The sequence below is a fragment of the Pongo pygmaeus genome, chromosome 2 (genome assembly GCF_028885625.2).
Source record: "Pongo pygmaeus isolate AG05252 chromosome 2, NHGRI_mPonPyg2-v2.0_pri, whole genome shotgun sequence".
In the NCBI taxonomy this organism is placed as follows: Eukaryota; Metazoa; Chordata; class Mammalia; order Primates; family Hominidae; genus Pongo; species Pongo pygmaeus.
Window position 1 is genome coordinate 83,518,619 of NC_085930.1, and position 22,604 is coordinate 83,541,222.

Below are 22,604 nucleotides of genomic sequence, written 5' to 3' on the forward strand. Positions count from 1 at the left end.
TCAAATGCCTCTGGGCAGGAGTTCTTTGAATGAATTTTAATTGAAAAATGCAAACCCTAACAGCAAAGAAAAGTAGGTCTAGGAATCAAGGTTCATGATCCAGTGCAGAAGTCCTCAGGGGATATCTTAGGGTGGTTTCTCCTTTTCTCCTCTTACTAGGTGGACTATAACTATGAAAAGGAGGTAAGAAGGTGAGAAGGCAATCAGTATCATCTGGTGGAAGAAAAGTGCACTTCATGACTATATATGAGCCAGACCTCATCTAAGGCTGTCCTTGGTCATCGTGCTGGATGTGCATGTTAAGGACTCCAGCATCAGAAAGAGTTGATCTTTCCCGTGGAGCTTCCTAAAATGACCAGTTGTTTTATTTCAACAGAAAGGGCAGGATGGCCACATGCACTGGATATACTGCCTTCAGGCAGAAAACCAATACAAAAAAAGAAAGGAGAAAGGAAGAAAAACACTTTCTCTTGATGTCAATGCCCCAGTGTAAAAGACAAAGCCAAGACTATAGCCACGTCAGTAGAAAGACCTTTGATGTCAGAGACAGACCATGAAGGGCCTGCTGCTGGGGAAATTACAGATGTCAGGGGTCTGCAGACTCTGAAAGGGCCATTTTGTGCTACCATTTATCTAAGTCCAATTTTTTAAAAAGAGTAGCTTCTAAAAGTAGAAGTTAAATAACCCTTGATAGCGAAAACACAGTTCCTAAAGAAAAGTGGCTTTTTTCTTTAGAGGAGCAGCCAAAGCAGGGCACAGACCATTTTGATGGCAGTAAAAATACTGTGTATGATACTATCATGGTGGATACATGTCATTACACATTTTCTCAAATTCATGGAATGCACAAAACCAAGAGTGAACACTAACATAAAGTTTGGACTTCGGGTGATAATGATATGTCAATCTAGGTTCCCTGACTGCAGCAAATGTACCACTCTGGGGTTAGAAGCTGTGAATATGCATGGTCAGGGATAAACGGCTATCTCCCTGTCTTCCAGTCAATTTAGCTGTGAACCTAAAGCTGCTTTAAAAAATAAAGTCTAAAAAACAAAAAATAATATTTTTAAGTAGCTTTCAATCATTTTTAAAAGTCAAATATTTCAAGGCCCTATTTGATTACGAGTTGTGTTTTGGTTTTTGTTGATCAGGAAAATGTCTAAAAATAAGAAAAAAAATGAAACATAGAGCTCTGATATCAATTTGTACTTTATCATAGCAGCATCTACATTTATTAGTAAAAGAGATGTATGGTACATATGTGACATACATATTTAATTTACAAATATTTGGGACAAATGGATTCACAGACCCTCAGAGTTCCTGGAAAGGCCCAGTGCTAAAGCAAGTCATTTTAGAGTTTCTTATTGTTTTCTTATCCTCAATCCACCTCCTCAAGACTTGACAGAATTAACCTATTTTTATCAACTTTTCATAAATATATGCACATAATAGAATGTACCACATGTACAAAATACCCTAAATAGCTATTAGGTATTTTGCATCTTCCACTGAGCAACTCAAGGCAACATTTCCTTTGCCTGTCTTACTCCTCCCCTTCTCAAAGTGCTTGCCCACTGTACCACTGTTGGAGATTTGCCATAACTCTTTACGCGTTAAAGGATCTCACAGGCTCTACAGTAAAGAAATTTGTTTGACTTTATTTGCATCTGCATTTCCTAATTTTTCTTACATTTCTTACAAATTAACCTCCAGGTCTCTACAGCAGTGATTCTCAAACATGAGCATACTTTAGAATCTTTCAGAAGGCTGGTTAAAACACAGATTAATGAACTCCACCCACAGATTTTCTGGTTCAGTCGGCCTGGGATAGGCACAGGGAATCTGTATTTCTAACGAGGTCCCAGGGGATGCAGTGGCCACAGGTTCCAGACCACACTTTGAGAACCCCTGAGTTATAGAGTGCTTTCCACCACTTGAGGTTAAGTTCTAAACATCTTAGCTTCATGTCAAACTGATGAACAGAGATTTTATATCAAAATTAAATGTCTTGTCAGAATGTTCAATTTGTCTTCCCTCTCTATGAGACATTGGGAGTCCCAGGTGTCAATAAAAATGGGCACAATTACCCATATTCATAACATTGTATTATGAGTTCTATCAAGATTCTTCTAATTCATTAGTTGAAAAATTCTTTAGGTATGTGATTTCAAAACAAACCTGGAAAGTTGCTGGAAAACTGAAATCAACTTTGCAATGGCCTGAAAGTTTATTAACTTATATTAATGGAAGATAATAAGAAATAATATTGAGATTAATACAGACTCAGAAAATAGATCTAACTCCAAACTAAGGAAATCATGAAATCTGACAACGTGATGATTTTTCTTTCTGGAGGTCATAGCATGGTTAACATTTTTGCTCCCTTGGCTTTCTTGCTTTTTGTAATTGCACAAGAATGTGACTTTATAGGCTCTTAGTATTATATGAAGAACACATTAAATCTCTCTAACACAGTTTACTCATTCCAATATAATTGACTCATTGTTTGCATTAGGAATGAAAAGGTGACTAACAAAATATAAATTATCACTTAGGTATTATTTCTGGTTTAATAAGTGGTTGAAAATTACTATCAAAACAGAAAACTTGGGTATCTAATGAACTAGTGAAGAACTGTTTCATTGCATTATGAGCTGTGCTATAATTTCCTAAAAATATACCGCAAGTTAGCTAAGAAAGAAAATTGCCTTAGAGACATCAGCACAAAAAAAATCATATATAAAACCCCATCAAAAAAAACTAGTTTTCAATATCTTTCATGTTAATCCATCTATGTAATGTATGGTAAAGAACAATGTATGATTAACTAAGCTCCTTGTCCCCTAATGTCTGTTTCACACCAAGAACATTGATTAAATGCTCATATATTTGCAAGATTTTAGACATCTTTAACACACCGGACAGGTGCTATGTAAGTGTGATATGTGTAGGTTTGAAAAGAACCTGGATTGACAGTATGAGTAAGATGTGTGGCTAACAAGTGGAGGGCTGCCACCATGCTCAAGTCTGAATGGAAGGCTATTGGCAGAGATGAGTCAAAATGCCATGTTACCGAGGGTGACTCATTGCTGCTTTCTCCTATAAGAGGCTGTTTTTGACAGGAAATATCAACCATACATAAGATACGTCAGCTAACATGGGCTCCAAATAATAAGCAAGAAAATAATGACTAATTTTTTTGTGTTTTCTTTGTGGTGGGCAGTAGGAAAGCAGTAATACTTTGTAGGTACAATAGTGGCATATGAAGATGGCAACTTAGAGATGATAATAATTTCTATATTTGTGTGATTAATAATTGTAAATCATTATGTGATTTATTATTACCAACAGTAGAGCAGAATGCTTTCTTGAGCACTTTCCATCTACTTGGCACTGCGCTAATGCCTTAGTTCTGTGCTGTCCAATGCAAAGGCCATGTGTGGCTGCTGAGCACTGGAAATGTGGCTTGTTCAGACTCATTCAGACTAAACTTTTCATATAATTTAATTTAAATCTAAAGACATATTCAATTTATTTATTGGAAATCTTTTCAATATGTTTGAAACAAGTTAGGTATGTGAATCTAACTTTTTCAATTATACATTTTATAAAATCTAAACACAGGTCAAATAAATTTTCTGATGAAAATTTAGTGTCCAAATTGGGGATGTGCTGGAGGTATAAAATATACATGCAATTTTAAAGACAGCATAAAGACTTAAGAAAAAATGTGAAAATATCTTGTTAATAATTTTTATACTGATTACTTGTTGAAGTGATATTTTAGATATTTTGGGTTAAATAAAATACATTAAAATTAGTTTCACCTTTTTTTTTTTTTTTTTTACTATTTTTAGTGAGAGTACTAGAAACTTTGAATTTATGTACTTGGTTCATATTCTATCAGACAGCACTGCTTTCGTGAATTATCTCATTTAACTCTTGCAAAAACTCCCCAGAGTAAGTATTATTACCTTCATTTTATAGATGAGGACGCTGAGGCCCAGAGAGAACAGGAAATGTGCCCAAGTTCACACAGTTATGTATCAGAGACAGCCTAATCATAGATTTTCAACAGGGACCCTGATTAAGGTCTCATCTGAAAGCATAATGAGGTCCATCAGTTAGCATTAATGGGAAACTGGCATTCAAATTATAATGTACTACAGTGCTTGGATACTAAGGGTAAGAGGCTGAAGTCATGAGGTTCTGTGCTTCTCATAAATTCATTCTTTTAAGATTAGCCTGGCTGCCATAAATATCACCAAACATTTAACAATGCAAAAAAAAAAAAAAAAAAACAAAATAAAAACCAAAGGCCATTACTACAGCCTGTCTTACCAGACGAAGGATTCAAGTTAAATTCCATCAAATCACACCGAGCCAACACATTTTGACAAGCACCTCACATCCCAAATCTCTAAGAGCCTGGATTTTTTTTGTTTTTTGTTTTAAATTTGTTCCCCTTTTCTCTTCACCAAGACAGAAAAGAAAGCCCAGTAAAATGCTGAATGGGGCAAAAGAAAACACAACAAAGTTAATAGGGGGGCCATAGATGGCCCTTCAGAATTTGTAAAAACACAAAAACAAGAGGGCGCATTTCCATCGCTGCACAATATTGCTTTTGTTTAAGAGCCAAGTACCAGTCTTGAAACGTGTGGGTAATAAATCAGCAGGCATTATTTTAAATCAACCGGTTTTATAAAATAAGCCAAGAGTTGAAAGAGGCAGGACTAATTACCAACATTCCTTGATGAATTACTTAGCGGCGTGTGCTAAGTCAATGTACGTCTACGGCTTGATCCCCAATTTTATCCCGTACTTATTTCCCAGGAGGTAAAAAGAACATGTGGCTAATTAAGGCACCGATCTCCACAGCCAGAAGTACTCAAGGTAAGATTTCTTTCAAAAGAAAAAAAAGAAAAAAAGAAAAGGTTCTTTGCCTGGTACTTATTAATCTAATTTTTACTACTTCACTAGAAAAACAGAGCTAATCTTGTCACCTTCAGGCAGTCTGAACTACCATGCAGTGTTCAGAAAAAATGTTACATATTTGTAATTTAGCCAATAAGAATTTCTTAAGCCTTTCCTAACCGGCAGGAATGTCTCTGGTTTGTCACTTCCAATTAAGGCTCAACAAAATTTCCAGCCCCTAAATTTTAATTATACAAAACCCAGGGCCAACAGGGGAGATTACAACAGAGTTATGCATGGTAGTAAGGTAATAGAAGTCTGAATTTTGCTTTTCATTTTGGGCCTCTTAACTACTTTTAAAAATTATTTCCCGACCGGGTGATTCAAATCCTTTTGCTCACTTCGAATTTTCAGGATCCCTACACCTTGTTATCTTTCTTCTAGGAAAGACCACTAGAGTTACACAATGTGTCTAAGTCTAGTAAACTGGTGAGTTTACACCTGACAGAAGAAGTGTGCTCCTCAAAAAGTTGTGGGTGACTCTTAAATAAAATGCATTAGGACATCACTTTACATAAAGAATGCATGCATATGCTCTCCTAGTAAAAATCATAATAATAATGATAAAGCCTTTGACCACCACCGCTTCCAATCCCAATGCTCATTCCAGAGATAGCTGGTAGAAACAATGGTATAGATTTACTTATACCCTTTTCTAGGACATTCTCTATTTTTTAAGAGTAATTAAAACAATTTCTTTTTTAGGACCATTCTCTCCTTTAACAGCCCCCTGCTTTACCTGATTCATACGCTCCAATTCTGATTCATTTCCTTTTCATAAAATTATAAATTACTGAACAAAAAACATCTAACCTTATAAATAAGATCTGAATAACTGGTATATTATCTGTAGCTAAATGTGTTTTAAGTTCAAGCTGATCCTCAAAGAAGTCAATAAAAGGAGACACATTCAGGGCAAGAGCCAATATTCTAGTACTGATTGCAGTTATAACCTTGAGTGAAGCCACTGTACTGATTTACATATTTTTAACACAGATCACACCCACCGATTTTAGTAGAGCAAAGTTAAAATTAGATTTTGCTTACACATGTCCACAATCTCTGTTCAAAAGTGTGCTTACTGAAGAGTCTTTCAAATTAAGTGGTCTTTCAAAGCTAAGTCCTTTCTTTAATTGTTAGGATTAAATAGGTAATATTTGTGAAGGAGACTCATGACCTTTTCAATATAGTAATATAAGCTTTATTACCACTGACATTTACTTAAAAGCAAATAGAAAAACAACCAGAAATGAAGTTCCAGTTGTTAAGTGCTAAAATATGGCAAGAGCTCTAATATTGCAAGGTGCGTGGGGAAGGAAAAACCAAAAATGCAAACATAATTTCAGAAGAAAATTGATATCAAAAGTGTGTGAGTCTACTGAATTATTTCAAAAATCATCTAAAACAATGCAAATATATTAGTGAAATACTCAGAACTATAAAGCATATGAATTGTAATAGCGTGGACCATCAAGATCTTTAGAATGTAAGTGACTTGAGTTATGATTTTTGGATGTTGTTACAGAAACTTTCACTGTAGTGCTTTTAAACCCATAATGATGACTATCAATAAAGCATAAATTACCATGGGGGTCAATGTGGCCAGGAAGTCCTTTTATATAATAAAAACACATCCAGTTCTTTCATCTGGCATATTGTGGAGACTCATGAGGATATTTTAACTATTCAATAGGGAAGCCCCTTACTAATTCAAATGCTTAAGTTCATGTATCTTTCTGTTAAGCCTGTGAGACTCCTCTGTAGTTTCTCTTTGACCTCCCATTTTGCTCTAACATATTCTGTTACTGGTGATTCTTTAGAAATGTTTAGAGCATGTCCTTACAGTAGGATGTGTGCTTATAAGCAAATAAGGTAGTGTGTGGAGTCTATGTAACCAGAGATCAGTGATAATCTCTCTAAACCTCAGTTTCCCTATCTGGAAAATGAGGCTTATCCTACTTGTTTCCTAAGGTTACTAAAATAATAAATGAGCTAAAAGACCTGAAGTGTTCATCCCACCATCCAATACACAGGAGGCACAATTGCCTTTCCTCCTCCAAGGTGCTTCAGGTAGTGTCACATTCACATCAGTAATTCCTATAAAAGTTTAAGCTATGGATTGAAGCTCTGTAGTAAACATTTGCTACAAGCCCCAAGCTACTGTGTCATTTGAGAGGCTGAACATTGCTATCTCTCCCTTCTAATGTTTCTCAGGTCATTCCCTCCAGGAGAGGTATTACCACTAGTGGCCCATGGAGTTCAACTACATGAGTTCAAATCCTGACTGCACCACATACTTTGGTGACTTTCTGATGACCTAGTTGACCTCTCTGTGATAGTTCCTGCATCTGTGAAATGGGGATGCTAATAATAACTACCTCACAGAGCAATGGTGGCATTACATGAGTCAATACAGGTAAAGTTCAATGCTGGCACATGCTGATCGTGATTCTTCTCATAACAGTTCTCCTGGGGAGACACAGACCAGACAGAATATAGGCATCACATCTATAGGAGCCTCCATAAATGGTCCCTAAACAAAACACCAAGAATTGGGAAAGATGCTGGTTCCTCTGCAGGAATGTTTCTCAATCTTTTATTCATTAGTACCCCAATAAAAAGCCTTTTTAGACATTTTTCCCCTAATTGCTTCTCCTTCATCCCATCACCATAAAATTTTAAAAGACATATATACTGTTTATCGGTTTATGTACTGGGGCTTTGGAGGTTTAGAAATCATTGTAACATCTAAGACTTTTTTGCCCTCCAACAATCCGTTTTTGTCCTCCTTGTGGGGAGTGACTTCACCCCTGTTGAGGATGCACGCTCTACTGGTCTCATGACATTAAAAAAGAAATTACCATTCAGAGCCAGATGACACTAGGCCCACTCCAATTTTTAGCCCTCACTTCCAGGCCCCAGACCTTAATATTTTCCCTGTGATACTGCCTTCACCTCCAGCAGTATGGAATTATGAGAACTGTGTAAATGAAAGGAGACTGCACCTATTAGTATAGCCTCCTCTAACAGGAGAAAACGAGGAGGAGCCGAACAGGTGTCTCTTCTCATTGAAACCCACAGGATGAATTCAGTGACTGCAAAGGGGCTCATGGAGAAGATGGCAAAGATTCTCCTACTTAAAGAGAGATCACCATGCTGCATGTCAGCCAGCATTTCATTACTAGCTACTAGTCAAGTGTCCACCAGGGTACATCAGGCCCTATCAACAACCTGATGAAATCAAACCCAGGTTCTGCTGTAGAAAACCCAGATTCTGCTGTATGCCTCAGTTACATGAAAATGACCTTGTGGTCATAAAGGGAGAAATCATTTCCATTTTGTGCCAATATCGCCCAATGAACATGTAATTAGAGCTGAAGTTCCAATGTTTCCAGAAACTGGGATTAATTCATAGGCTTAGTTGTGTAAAGTCTGAATATTTTGTTTCAGATAGTTGGTCTCATGGGTCTGCTCTTTTAAGTAGATAAAACCTAAAAATTTAAGCAAAGATGACTTTCTTCAGCCAGCATTTCATTACTAGCTACTAGTCACTAAAAGCAGTGCAGACAGAAAAACGAAGTCCAACATTAATCCACAAGCACTTACTGTGATTCTTGCACCACTGAGCCTGTGTTAAGTTTGACTTTACCAAGTAAGACAACTCTATGGAGCACTTTCTTGTGTCAGCCCTGAGATCACTAAATCCTCACCCGCAAGTGTTTATAAAGCAGCCTGGGAAGCAAAAGGGCTGCCACTCAATGCCGTGCAAGCTGGTACATATTTATACACTGAACCAATTAAACTGCTCTCAAGACACAGGGTGAGAAGTCCTCACTGCACATAGGGAAGAGTGGACCTTGAAGTGGGATTCTCAAAGATAGAGACAACCCAGAAGGAAAATAAATGATGTTTTTTTTATTCCATTTGCAAATATGAACAAAGAAAAATAAAGAGTTTATGTCTACCTGATAAAAACTGCCTAATATATTTCTTCAGATCTCACTCCTATAAAAGGCAACTGATGGTAGGGTTAGAAAACAGAAAATAACAGGAAGGCTGCACCCTAAACTGTTAACAGTCGCTCCTTCCAGGGAACATGATGGAAGGGAGGCGGTGGTAGGTAGGGTAAGATTCATATTGAATTATTCTGCTGCATTGTTTAAATCTGTTAAAAGTTAACAAGTATTGTCTGCAATTTAAAAAGTCAATAACGTGAGTTTTAAAGAGAGAAATTACCTTATGTGTGACACTGAATGATTCAGATTCTGCAGGGAAATGAGGTTTCTGGGAGGATGAAGAGCTGTTTGTTGACCTGAAATCTGAGTCCCTTTCTCTCCCTGAATGAGGATGTAGGCTTGCAGACACCAACATTGATTCAAAAACAAAAGGACACCAATGTTTATAAATGATCCCTGAAATCAAGGCTGACAGGTTGTTTGTGTAAGTCAAACTACAAGGGACATAAGTATATGCTGGTCCATGTGTGAACGGACTATGCTATAAGAAGAAATCTCAGACATAGCAGGTCTTCATCTTATGAGAATAACACCTCTAGCAACAGATCCCCTAACTGAGGGGACCAAGGCAAGCTGATCTGAGACACACTACATCTGTTCTGGCTTCTTGCAGCCACCATGATGCTATTTAGGGTCTGTATTCCTGGCTAAATAAATCAGAAACAAAATCTAAGGGTAGGTTGTGGGAGAAGTCCCTTCTGCCAATCTGTAGCCCACCAATCCACCTGTAACTCCACACACATTTTCATGTTTCTGTGTTATATCTAAAAAATAAATCACACCTTGAAAATTCTACTCCATGCAGATTTCATAATTTACAGAGAAAGACCAGTAGTTCAGCCATTAACCCTTCCCCTCACTAGTGAAACATGGAATGTCAGTTGTTGAAAGAGGGTGACAAGGAGCAGGGCTTCCAGCCCACCTCGCTAGAATCTCAATCCAAACGAGAGGCAACTTTGACGAGATAACCACCAAATAAATGCCCGAGTAGATTTAGTTTACAATGTAGAGGGTCCCAGAAAAAGTGCTTCTGTATTTGACAAACAGCAAGCATCATCACTAATTACAGAGCAATTTGCGCAACTCTTGAGATGATTTGGAGAAAAGGGAAAATTTAAAAATAAATTCCTTCAAAGTAGTTAAGAAATGCCCCAGAGTAATAAAAAAAAAATCTTTTCTTTTTAAAATTCATGTAACCTTTCTCTTAAGCGAACAGAAAAATTCAATGGACAATCCGTTCCAGAGAAGACACTTCGACTTTGCCTTTAAAATTTTAAATTTCAAGGTGAAAGGAAGGGAAGGAGAGAGAGAGGTAGTGGGGAATCCTTGGCAACTCCCTTCAGATTTCTGAACAGAGAAACATTTTCAAACTGTAAACTAATGTTTTCAAGCTTTCAACCATCAGAGCCCATGTTGGGAAGGCAGTAGGGGAAGAAATCCTGATGAACTTCTCAGTCCAGGATGAGAGCGACCAGTGCTTTTATAATTCGTCAAAGTGAGAGAGACAAAACCATGAAAACAGATGCTTGGTGACTACGCAAACAATTAACTTGGTGGTTTGCACCGTGATGCTTTAGCCATAAGGCTGAACTCATCTACAGTTCTGTCTCCTGTTACTCTGTTTTTGTTTGAAAAAAGCTACATCAAATTTCAAACTTCAGGTTTGTATGACTTGCATGTCAGCAAAACCCACTTGTGGAAGAAACTGATTCCATTAATGGTTCTTGATGACTTTTTTTTTTGTTGTTAATTCACAACTCAAAATACGGGGTGTGTTCACCATTACAAAAAAAAATGCATTATGCACTCCAGGTGTTGGTTAATTTATAGTAAAAGAGCATCCTTAAATTACAATACCCAATTGGGTAAGGTTGTTCTTAAAAAACTTGGAGAATATCTTTACTATGTAAATATATAGCAATAAGACTCATGATTCCATGTCCCCCAAAATGAAAATCAATATGAAGGAAAATTCATATATTATTAAATCAATATAGAAACCAGAGGCTAATCTTACAAAGATTCATGAACTTACTCACTGCACAATGACTATACGTTGAGGAATGAGTGGTGCAGATTTTCAATCTCTAACCCAAAATCTGACTAGTCCTAAGTTTACCAGATGTCAATAATTTTTAAACATGCTTTATAAAGCTTCATATTTTAAATTTTACTCTGCCAAAAAAAGGGATTAACCCAAAAACACTGCTTTAGCTTTTCGAAATCAGTCATTCATCCAGATAGCAGAATGTTGGTAACTTAACTTTGCGTGTGTACAAAAACTAAACTATGACCTTTCTTCCGTCAGGTTCTTACAAACAACTTGGGAGACGGAGAGATTTAACCAGATTCTCTAGTGCATGTGAGTGTGACTAATTGTATACATCTACCTCCACTGAGAAGCAGGCATGTTCTGTTTTAGCAAGTTAAACCTTTAAAAATTAAGTGAATTTACTCAGGCTATACTATGAGAAAATATTTATTCAATATAATCTGTATCATAATGCACTCTATTAGTATACTTGGTATTACCATTCTTTGAAAATATATATTCATGGAGAAATAAATGGTCCAAGATTAAGCATATTAACTGTTTTGCTATTAACCACTTACTTCATAAAATTATGCTTATGATTTAAAAACTATAAAAAAGGAGAAAAACCCACCTTTCTCTCACTTATCTTTCTATAATGTTTCATAATACTTTTATACACAAAATTTTGAAAATAAGCCAACTATATTTATGAAGTCCTAAGTCTTTAAGTATCTGAAGCAATCACTTATATGATATTCTCTTTAAAAATGTTATCTGATTTTCTTAAAATATTGTCTTAATAAAATCATGTATTCTTATTTGTTTCTTCATTTAAGGATACTAAAATTTGTCTAAATAGCTATCAAACCTAACCATATCGCTATGGCAATAATTCTTTATTTTTATTTATATGACATAGTTTACTAGTTTATATAACTGAAATATAAAAAAGCAGAAGCTAAATAGACATGAACTATATTCAGAATGAAAGAGAAATTTACCTAATACTTATTTTTAGTTAGAGTATGTTGTCCAGTTGTAACAATTTATTTGTGCTTTAACTTTGGACATTTTTCTGGCATACACAAGTTAGGGGTTGTAGCTCAATCCAGTGTCACCAGGACACAGCAACATATAAAAATATTGGTATGTTATTCAAACAAATTAATGTAGATTTAAATTTTAATCATTTTCAAAAATAATACATTTACAGTGACAAAAACATTTAGAAGTTATGCTCATTTTTAAGATAATCTGGAAATGATGTTTCAACACATTTTCATTTGGGTAATTTCCTCTCTATCAGTTGTAGTTGCCTTAACAGGAATATTGATTTTAATAAATATTCTTTAACATTACCTTCAATTGGATATAACCCACTAGTAGCCCAAATCCATGTCAACTCTTCTAAAATTTGCCCTTCAGATTAAAAAGGTAAACTATTATGATGAATAAAATAGACATATTTCTCCATATCTTGTTACTATTTAATTCATACAATTTTAAATAACCTAAGGTATACACAATAATTATCACCCCTGCAGGCATGAGACAACTTAAATCTTAAATAATTCATAAATCTATAAAAACTTAGTGATCATATCAATTTTCACCCAAGCAGAACAGAAAGATTCAACGCATCATCTACTCCAGAGAGAAAATCTTGAGTTAATTGAGGGGTAAAAAAAGAAAGAGTAATAAAATCCATTAACTGTGGCAATATCCAGAATTTCAAACAATCACATTAGAGTAAAATTTTATGCTAAACTATTTGTATCTTTTTTCCCTAACCCAATTTCAGTTGGTTTCTTCATCCGAGTTGCATTATTACATCACTACATTTTAAGTCTTCGCAAATAAAAAATAATTGACTCTTGATTTGTTTTTTAAAGAATCTCTTTCCTACTTCCTGGTAAGGTTCACAGATTGATTTCTGATTATAACACATCATCTCTCTATTTACTTTAATAGTAAACTTTAAATAATGGGAGACTTTTTTCTGTGCACATGGATGAATGCAAAAACCAATAATGAATCACCAGTCTGTAAAGTTCACATTGTTTAATGAACAGTAACACTTGAGACTTTTCAGAATTAGGTGAGCAGGTAGTAAAATAAAAAAAAAAAATTAAAAATAACGAAGTTCCTCTACTTTCCTTTTAACTTTCCTTGAATCAGTCATATTTAAGAACTGAAATGTTTATTCTTAAACAAGGAGTATCTCCCTATGTGATGTGGAAGACACATGTGTGAGATGGAATTCTATTCTTAGACTTGTTACAATTTTCCTTAGTAATTAGGAAGCTATATGTCCCTAATCGAATGATGCTAACAAGCTCCTGCAGTTTCTACTCTAGCAAGAAATCAAAGAGACCCAAAGCAGTAAAAGGATTATGTAGTCTGGTTATTAAAGCGCAGAAAGCTCTTCTTCAATCTTATATGTGAAGAGCTCTCTCAAACAGTCAGATTTTACAACCAATATTACATACTAAATAAAAAGAAAATTAAAGAGTGGCTATGGAAGGTATTTAAGAAAAAAATATTTAAGATACACGAATTATTAAAAGAGGCCCACCTCAGATAACTCTGGTTTTGAAACTTTCCCAAAGAAAGATGTCATTACAACAAACATGTATTCCTACTTGCAATTTCTCTTGGAACATTGACTCCCACCATTCATTGAGTGTTACTATTACAGTTACAATGCATTTGCATCCTTCTTTTAAAATATAAAGCCATGTAGGAATTAAGGGAGTTGGAGTTTTCAAATATAATTCTGACGGGTCAGTCTAACAAAATACATATTCAGATAAACAAAACACCTAGCAAATGGAAAATGGAAGAGAGTTGGTCCAACCAACAAGAGTGACACTCACGTACCTTAAGGACTTCCATCGGCACCTGCGTGGCAGAGGGAAGGGTGGTGGGCACACTGACGTTTATGGCTGGTGTCTGACTCACGGGCACTCTCTGTTGCATGAACTGGGCCGCCTGCAGCTTCTGCTGCTGCTCCCTGCGCTCCTGCTCCTGCATCTGCTCACGCATGAGTTGCTGGCGTAGCAAGATGCGTGATGTCATACTGGAGGAGCTTATCGGAGGCTTGGAGGCCCCAGGATGCTCCGCGGAACTGCTGTGGGAAAACCAAAATGCATACAACATTTAGTTTCCTAATGAGACCCTTCGTTTGCACTTTGGGGTATCCTAAATTGCACCAAACTATAAAATGAGTCTGCGCAAATATAATCAAGTCACAGAATGGTACTCCACATAATTGAAAATCAAGAGGTGACAGGATTTAAGTCATTAGTAGTTGAATTAAAATAAGTCAGCTTGATTGCATCTAGGCATTTTTATCAGGCGGCTTAATTTTTTTAATTTTTTTTTTTTTACATTTTATGCTGCACACTACTCATCACCACCAAATATAGCGCCGCCATATGCACTGCCAAGAAGCAAAGCATCTTAATGGCACCCAAATTTCCACATTTAAAAATAAATTGCTTGATTTGCTTTTTTGTACAACTGAATCTAACCAAATAACTACTCCTACATGTTATCTAAGTTCTTTGAAGATGCCTAAAATGTTTACTAACAAAAATTGATTAAAGAAAAGGTGAGCTTTGCCAAGAGGAAACTTTTCTAAGATAAAATAAGTAAAAATAATTAATGAAGGAAGCATTTGGGCCAGAATGTTAACACTGAACTCGACCTCGGTCTTTGGGCAAGGGGGCAGAAGACAAGCTGGTCTGACAAGCCAATACTTCTCTGTCTGGTTTTCTTTGTGCCGTCTTTTCTTCTGATTCACCTTGGCATGCCCTCTACTATGTTACTATGTGTTCTCTGTGCATTCCCCACGAGGACTACTTCTAATGGTTTTGGTACTTACTCTACCCAAAATAGTTTAAAATTCTGAAACCCTACTCACAAATTAAAAGGAAAAAGACTTCCTAATTTTCCTAAATATGGTTTCTGATAACTTATCCTGCCAGCTCTATGACATCAAGTTATTAAATCTCTCTCTGTCTTAGTATCGGGAAAAGAAGGATAACAATAGTTTTTTACCCACTTACCATTTATAAAAGTGGGAGCTGTCCTTTTAAAATTTCTATTGCATCATGTATATTTTAAAGCCCTACTTCCTAGGGATTTTGGGGGATTAAACAAAACAAGGCACATAAATCCCCTAGTACAATGAGTACCATGTAGTACTGGCTCAACAAATGTTTGCTGTCACTATTATTATAGGTAGAAAATGTTTCATTGTTTATTTCTCTCCCTATATATATTTTTTAACGTCTGTGTTTAGGTCAACGGTTCAAAACCCTAGCACCTGGAACAGAAGAAAAGGAACTTTTGAGAAAATATTCACTCTTGAGAAAGTCATGCTTCAAGGTAAGTATTTGCACTTTGAAATTCCTTCCTTGAGTATAAACTCCGGTATTATCTTTTACTTTCTAATAAAAGGCAAAATAAAGCCTTAAATATCACGGACCATCCTCATGAGCTCCTTAAAGACAGGAACCTTCAGGCTCTGAAGGTAACAAAACATGCTAGGGGATGAAGAAGTGTTGGTTTTACCCTCACGCTATCCCAGAAAAACTACACAATAACAATTTAACAGTTCGCTTATTTTCACAACAGGAAATTGGCTCAGTATATTGTCAGAGAATCAAAATGTAACATGATACAACCATTAAAACTAGTGTAAAAATATAGTTACTGATGTGAATAAAACTACACAATATAAAGAACTTAGAAAAGCCAGATACAAAATAGTATTTAAGGTAAGATCCAAGGTTTTTTTTTTTTTTAATAAACAAACTGTCCATGACAAGAAAAAGCATAAGAATAATGTTACTCTACACCATTGCTGATATATATTAAAACAGCTTAACAACATTACCAAAAAGCTAAAAATTGTTCATACAATTTGATTCAGAAATGTTGGGATGGACAATTTTCCTAAGTAAATAACTTAAATGTGAAAAAACTGATATTACAAAGCTCTTTACAAATTGCAAAATATATGAATAATAAAAAGTTTGTCCCATAATATGAGAATGGTTAAATACATTATCATACATGAATTCAATAAAATACTACCTATTTTTTAAAATTGTGCAACTACAGAACAAAGTGGGAAATGTATGTAACAAGAGGGAATTTAAAAGTAGGATTCAAAAGTATATTTACATTCTAATTTAAAATAAGTGTGGTATATGCATATACACAAGTATGCAAAATGATTAGTAGGGAATGTTCAAAGATCATCCTAGTTGCCAGGGTGAGAAGAGAATTACAGGTAAATTTATCTTTCTATCATTTTACTCGCCTCAACTATAAAGAAGTCATAGTATTTTTTCAATGGCAGAATATATACCTCTAGACACTAATTTAAGACCACGAAGAAAGGACTTGAGTGATCAAAATCACCATTTGCCTAGAAGAAAGGGGACAGAATCCAACATAGACAACATTTTGACAATATGATGGGAAAGTGGTGACTGTATCCAGTACATTGGCAAACTTGGAAGTGCTCAGCATTCCAGAAAACACAAACCCTCTTTCCTTCATGTTTTCCTACATTTTCTACAGACACATACAAATCGAACAGCATTAACACCTTGCTTATTATTTAATATCATGCACTCATCCACATACTAAGGGCACTTGGCCATTATTCCAACTCACTTAAAATAATCTATTCACTTGATACAGCTCTACTAAAAGAGCATTAAAAAAATGTATTTTCCCATTTTAGAGTATGTGTTCAAAGCTCAAATGTACCTTCCTAAGCCAAGAAAAGAAGGAGAGCTGTGATGAGGGGCATGGCGGGTGGCGGGGGGAAGCACGGGGGGAACAGTTATTTTAAAATAAATAAATAAATAAATAAGCGGCCTTACTATTCAAAGCCTGTCAGGTTAAAACATTCCCAGAGAGACTGATCCTTTTGATAAAAACAGAAGCAAACCTTTGTGCTGTAGCAAATGCAGCTGTGGAATAATCGCACTAATTAGCTGCTCAAGACGAGTCATTGGCTGTGATACTGGGGGAAGAAATCCTTTCAATTAACAGTAAAGCATTCTTAAGACATCTTAAATTAAAATTTCTAGTTATCAACCGCACTAAGTCTTCATACGTGAAAGTCGACAACAATATCATTCAAAGCATTTTCTGAAATATCCTGTCTGAAAAAAAAATACATATGTATGAAGTAGACCAGTAAAAGTAAAAAAAAAACCCACTAAAAAATATAGCAAATATATTTTTATATTTATATAAATATAGCACAGCTCAGTTAATTGACAGTGTTTTAATAAATCTTCCCGCAAAAAAAACCAAAAGTGCAAAGGAAGCATTAGAGTCGCCTCATGGCACACACTCCCTGCGGGATATTTCCATATTGTGAAAGATGACTCCCAGATTCTCAGCTTTGCTCTCAATCTTCTAAACATCCCTTTCTCTTAGAAGTAACTGAATCTGCAATTATCACCTTCTAGACAAAAATGAGGATATCTGCATGTCACAATGTTAGCAGGACAAATGAGCATAATGTCTTAAGCTCCAAATCGAGGTTTATGTGAGAACATTACAAGTGGCAACAATGCTTATTTTTTAAAATGAGGACATGATGCTGAAGCTACTAATGATACACAAGGAGAGATGTCCAAATGTATTTAATTTTAAAAGCTAACTGAACTCATCCCAGGCCATGAAGCTGAATCTTCGCTAGATAATCCTAATTCCATGAGTCTGATTCCTTTTAATCAGATTATGTAAAGGTCATTTATTCAACAAATAGTTATTGCCAGGTGCTGGGAATACCTGGTTTCTAATCTCGTAGAGTTTAAAGCCACAGTCACATAATTCTTCTGAGATGCCTTAAAATTAAGTCAGTTACCTAGACTACAGAACTCTGATCGAGTCCCACATGGGAAGGTGGGCATCTCACCATCAGAAAGCACCCTTTGAAAGCCGATGGGCAGAGAGACAAATGCCTTTACTGGCATATATTGGCATCACTGAAGCCAGGAACACAATTCCCCTGAGAACTGGGAATTTGTCAGCAATGGCTCGAGGAGGAAGGCCACCGATGGGGCTCAAGGGCTAGCTCAGTCACTGCTGAGCTGCATGAGCTTTAATGAGCCACTTGACCTCTCTGGGCCTTTCCAAAACCCAGCATTTTAATGTGCTGCAGGGATTGGGTCAGTTAATGTTCACTAAATTAAAGTGTTCAGCACAGTGGCTGGAGGTATACAGACAACAGATGGCCACCAAATGTGACCTGAGTTCCTACCTCTATGGTGGAATTTACATTCTTAACCTTCAAAGCCTCCCTTTCTCTGTGATGGTATAGGTATTTTGGACATGGGCTCTGAACTATCTGACATATTCCTAAATCCCAATACTTTATCCTACTATCTTCCTCAGCCACCTAACAATATCAGAAATTCCATTAAATTCAATGCTCCAGCATCCAAACATCTGTCTGCCCACCCCTCACCTTTGACAGTGATGACAGTGTTCTTTTACTATCTCATAGGGACTGGTCTTTGGTCTCAATATCACAGTCCTCTAAGACAGTACTCTGGTCATCAGTAGAAACCTAGAGACGCTAAAGCAATGTTATACTTTTCCTTGCATTTCCTTTATTCCACTCCTCAGGCAGAGTTCAGCTGTGCTGTGCAGTAACTTCTGACTGTGGCCCAGTTAGTCTATCTCTGCGCTTTGCAATACATCTGCCTCTCAGCACTGCGGTGAGGATTTAAATTTTTAATAGATAGAAAAAGCTTAGCACAATGACTGAAACATGGTCCAATAAACTGGAATACAGTTCAAAAATTAGTGGTAAAAACAATAATATTAAACCATGAGCATGCTTCTTCTTTTGGATACAAGGAATCTACTTTTTATATGCCTGTGTGCAAGTTTGGACCACAGAAGATATGTCTTGTAAAGTTTAGCCAATATCCATTTAAATGAGAGAACTCAAAAAACTTTTTCAGGGATGGAGAGAGAAGATAATTTATTCTGCAAATCTCTCATGAGCCATAAAGTAGGAATTGTAGCATTTTTATTCAGTAAAAAATAATCTTCATCATAGTCATTTGGTTGACAGAGCTCAAAGCCTAGTATTTGTCTGCACTAATGTACAATTTATTTATGTCCAGGAAGCACAGTGGTTGATATTCACATACACAGTGAAGACACAGGAAGGTTCAATAGTATTAACCTCCTGGGCAAAGGAGAAACCTATGTCATGTATGGGTTAAGCTACAGGGGTTTCAAAATGCAAAAGGCTAGCTGAAAAAAACAAAATTAGCTGAGAACTTCATCTCAAATAAAAATGTCCAGCCTCATTCCTGGAAATTCTGATTTGTTTAGGTAAGGCCCAGGAATCAATATGTCTACAAAAATTCTGCAGCCGACTCTGACACTTGCCTGATTCCAATGTTTGGAAACTAATAGTAAAATACCCAGGATCACTTGTCTGCATAGTAGGAGAGCTGGAACATGAACCCATATCTCTAATTCTTAGACCAGAATACTTTCTTCCATGTCTGAGAAAATTCGCATTCCATTTCTCACCTCCAATCAGCCTTCCCAGAGGTCTGAAGAGTCCTTCTGATGCTGAATGCAACATGTTGGATGGGACAGAAGGAGAAGGACTACTTTACTCCTGCCAAATAGGCTATGAGACCAAACAAAAACATCTATCCAGAAACTTCCAACGGCCCTTTATGGGTACAGCACAACTGCTTTATCATAAATGAAAGGAACTGATAGGTTGAATCTACAAGAACTGCCCCCAACCAGTCCGTTCCACCAGCAAAAAGAAATTCTTAACAATCCATTGAAAGTGCCACCAACTGCACAAATCAGAGTTGGTAAATGGCTATATATTTTTTAAATGGTAGTCTGGGTGTCTAACATTTCAGAGTGAATGGCACTTCTGTTATCTCAAACTTTCCATTCCTTCCAAAGTGATTCAGGATGAGTTTTTCACCATGCATGGTGGAAAAAAATACTAATAAGAAACTATATCATCCCTCGTACTTAAAATAGCTGGGAGTGTAACCCATGTAAATGTGAAAGTACCAGATATCATAGTTTGGCTTCACACTGAGATCTTCTGGACTTCTGTCAACACCTAACTTGGGTTTTAGTCATCAAGAAAAAGAATGGAGATCTGCCAAGACTCCACCTTTTTGGGGGTAACATGAGCAGCTCAGATAATAAATACTCCAGGTCTCTGGCATAGCTAAAATACAAAGACTTACAAAACATAGCCTGCATGCCCCATGCAAATGCTTTCCAAAAGCTATGTGCTGCTAGATATGCAGGATATCATGGTGTCTCAACTGGACAATGCTCCTATCTCCAGAGCTTTGTACATTTCACAGTACACAGGGAGAAAAGCATTCCAAAAATTAAGAACCACCAATCATACACAAGTTAAAATCTGAAGTCTTTTCTTTCTAATGCTGAGACCTCAAATCGCTGCTAAAAATGGAAGATGTTTCATATCCATTCAGGATTCTCCACATTTTTTTTAAGCTGGACCTTCAACAGGTACTGGGAAAGACTAATCTCAATGACTGATTAGATAAAAATCAAGGAGAACCTTAATAAGGTTCCCAATATATCAGTATTCTCCAAAAATCCATACCAAAAATGACAACCTTGGTACAGGAAGAAAAAATTAAAACATTTCTTCATATATATTTTATATTATCACTTGCATTTTTTATTTTTGTACACGTTATATAATAGTATAGTGGCACATGTACATAAATTACAAATCAAATGAAAATGTGTTGAGAAGGTTTTCTTGAAAGAAATTAACTAGGAAGAAGGATCAAAAATGTTTAGAGACCTCTGTAACATATGAACAATGCTCTTCCAGGCAATTTTCATCAGCAGATTTTTTTAAGTTGGTTATTTTTTTTTTACCAAAGTGTTTCTCACTTATGTATATTCCAACTAAGAGGAATATCAAGTTCTTACTAAAAGATATTTTAAACTAAGGATATGAATTTTGCCATTTCCTCATTTTATGACCACAACTGATCTCCATTTTCCACAGATGCCACTATGGGTTGGCACAATCTTAACACTCAATTCCTTTCAAGGAAATCACCTCTGAGAGCCAAACCATTGAAAGGTTATAAAGCAGATAAAGTTGAAGTGCCCCACACTTAAGTTTTCTGTTTTTCATATCAAGCTTCCTTTCACTAGACTGTACTCTAGAATTCTTGCTTACTCTGTCCAACTATGGAATCCCATTCACATCTAACTGCCATGTTTTAAAGGGCTTTGAAAAATTCATCCCTTAAAGTAATTAATATGGCATGGCAAGATGCTCCACTGAGAGTATTTTAAAAGCAAAAGCAATTTTTAAAAATCTAACACAATGACAAACTAACGACAGAATTCAGACATGAGCGTGAAAGGAACTGGAAGAAACTTTTTAAAGGTAGAAAGCCCTTCTATTTGTACTCAAATAATTGTCCCAATCACAGGGCATGCTCTGGCTGTTTTTCTAGACATTATAACAGATCAGAGAAAATTCAAAAGCCTTAGACCACCATCACTTAACAATTACTGCATGTCTAGCACACGTCAACCAAGATGCAAAGTTTCCAACATTGTGTTGAAATCAAGACAAAAGTACAAATTGTAATCTAAGGAGCAGTGAATGGGTACACCTGTCACGGTTTAACAGGCAACCTTATACATAGCAGTAATGATTTATGGTGGCCACATGGCATTTATAGCTGCCCAGCATCCTGTCCCACTTGTTTGGTAAAGTACCTGATTTAACCTTGAATAACCAGCCTCCTTCACTTTCAGTTCATGAGGTTATGGTGTTGCCACTACCTCCAGACATGGAAGTACAACCCTGGCCAATCAGGAAATCCATCCTTCTGGTCACAAACACTAACTCAGGAATGTGCTTGTGCCCCAAGACAATCAAGTAAGAGTCATCCCTGTGCCTTCAACTGAAACTATTAGGTTAAAATGAGTCTCTTTAAACTAAGGTTTGAAAAGCTGGTAGGATATAAATCTGGAACTTCCTGGATCTATCCGAGAAGAAAGCCAAACTGGAGGAAACAGTAAAGAAAGAACAGAGGACTAAGGAGAAGGAATAACAAAGAAAGAGGGAGCCAGTGTTTACATGACATTGAGCACCTGTATCAAATCATCCCTGAAGTCATGAAAGCCCTGGACTAACCCTGGACAAGGACTTCACACGGGCCAATCAAACTCCATTTTTTCTTAAGCCAGTTTGATGTACTCTGGGATACTACAGCTGGTTTTGTAACATTTAAAAAAATATCAGTAATACTGGGGAAAAAGTCAAAGTTTCAGCCTAAGACCTACAATTCATAAAACCTAGCACCCATCTATTTTCCTATTTTCTCTTTGTTTTGGCTAGGCACACTCCCACCCACAACATTTCCCAGCTTTCCAGAGCTAGAATGGCTACATGCTAAGTTTCGCCAATTAGATTTAAGTCGATAAAAGAAGTGCCAATCACTCTGAAATGTTAGACAACCAGACTGCCATTTAAA

The 22,604-nt window shown here is 36.3% G+C and overlaps 1 protein-coding gene across 6 annotated transcripts in view; it reads right to left on the reverse strand.

Annotated features, from left to right (window-relative positions):
* MITF (melanocyte inducing transcription factor) overlaps positions 1 to 22,604 on the reverse strand; it is a 226,448-nt gene that overhangs the window by 73,886 nt on the left and 129,958 nt on the right. For 3 of the 6 annotated variants that reach the window (XM_054482530.2, XM_054482529.2, XM_063661849.1), the window contains one exon: positions 13,909 to 14,158. In XM_054482530.2, the coding sequence (XP_054338505.1) occupies positions 13,909 to 14,158 (250 nt within the window). The remainder of the gene's footprint in view (positions 1 to 13,908; positions 14,159 to 22,604) is intronic. The other 3 variants (XM_063661848.1, XM_063661847.1, XM_063661850.1) reach the window with 1 other exon arrangement.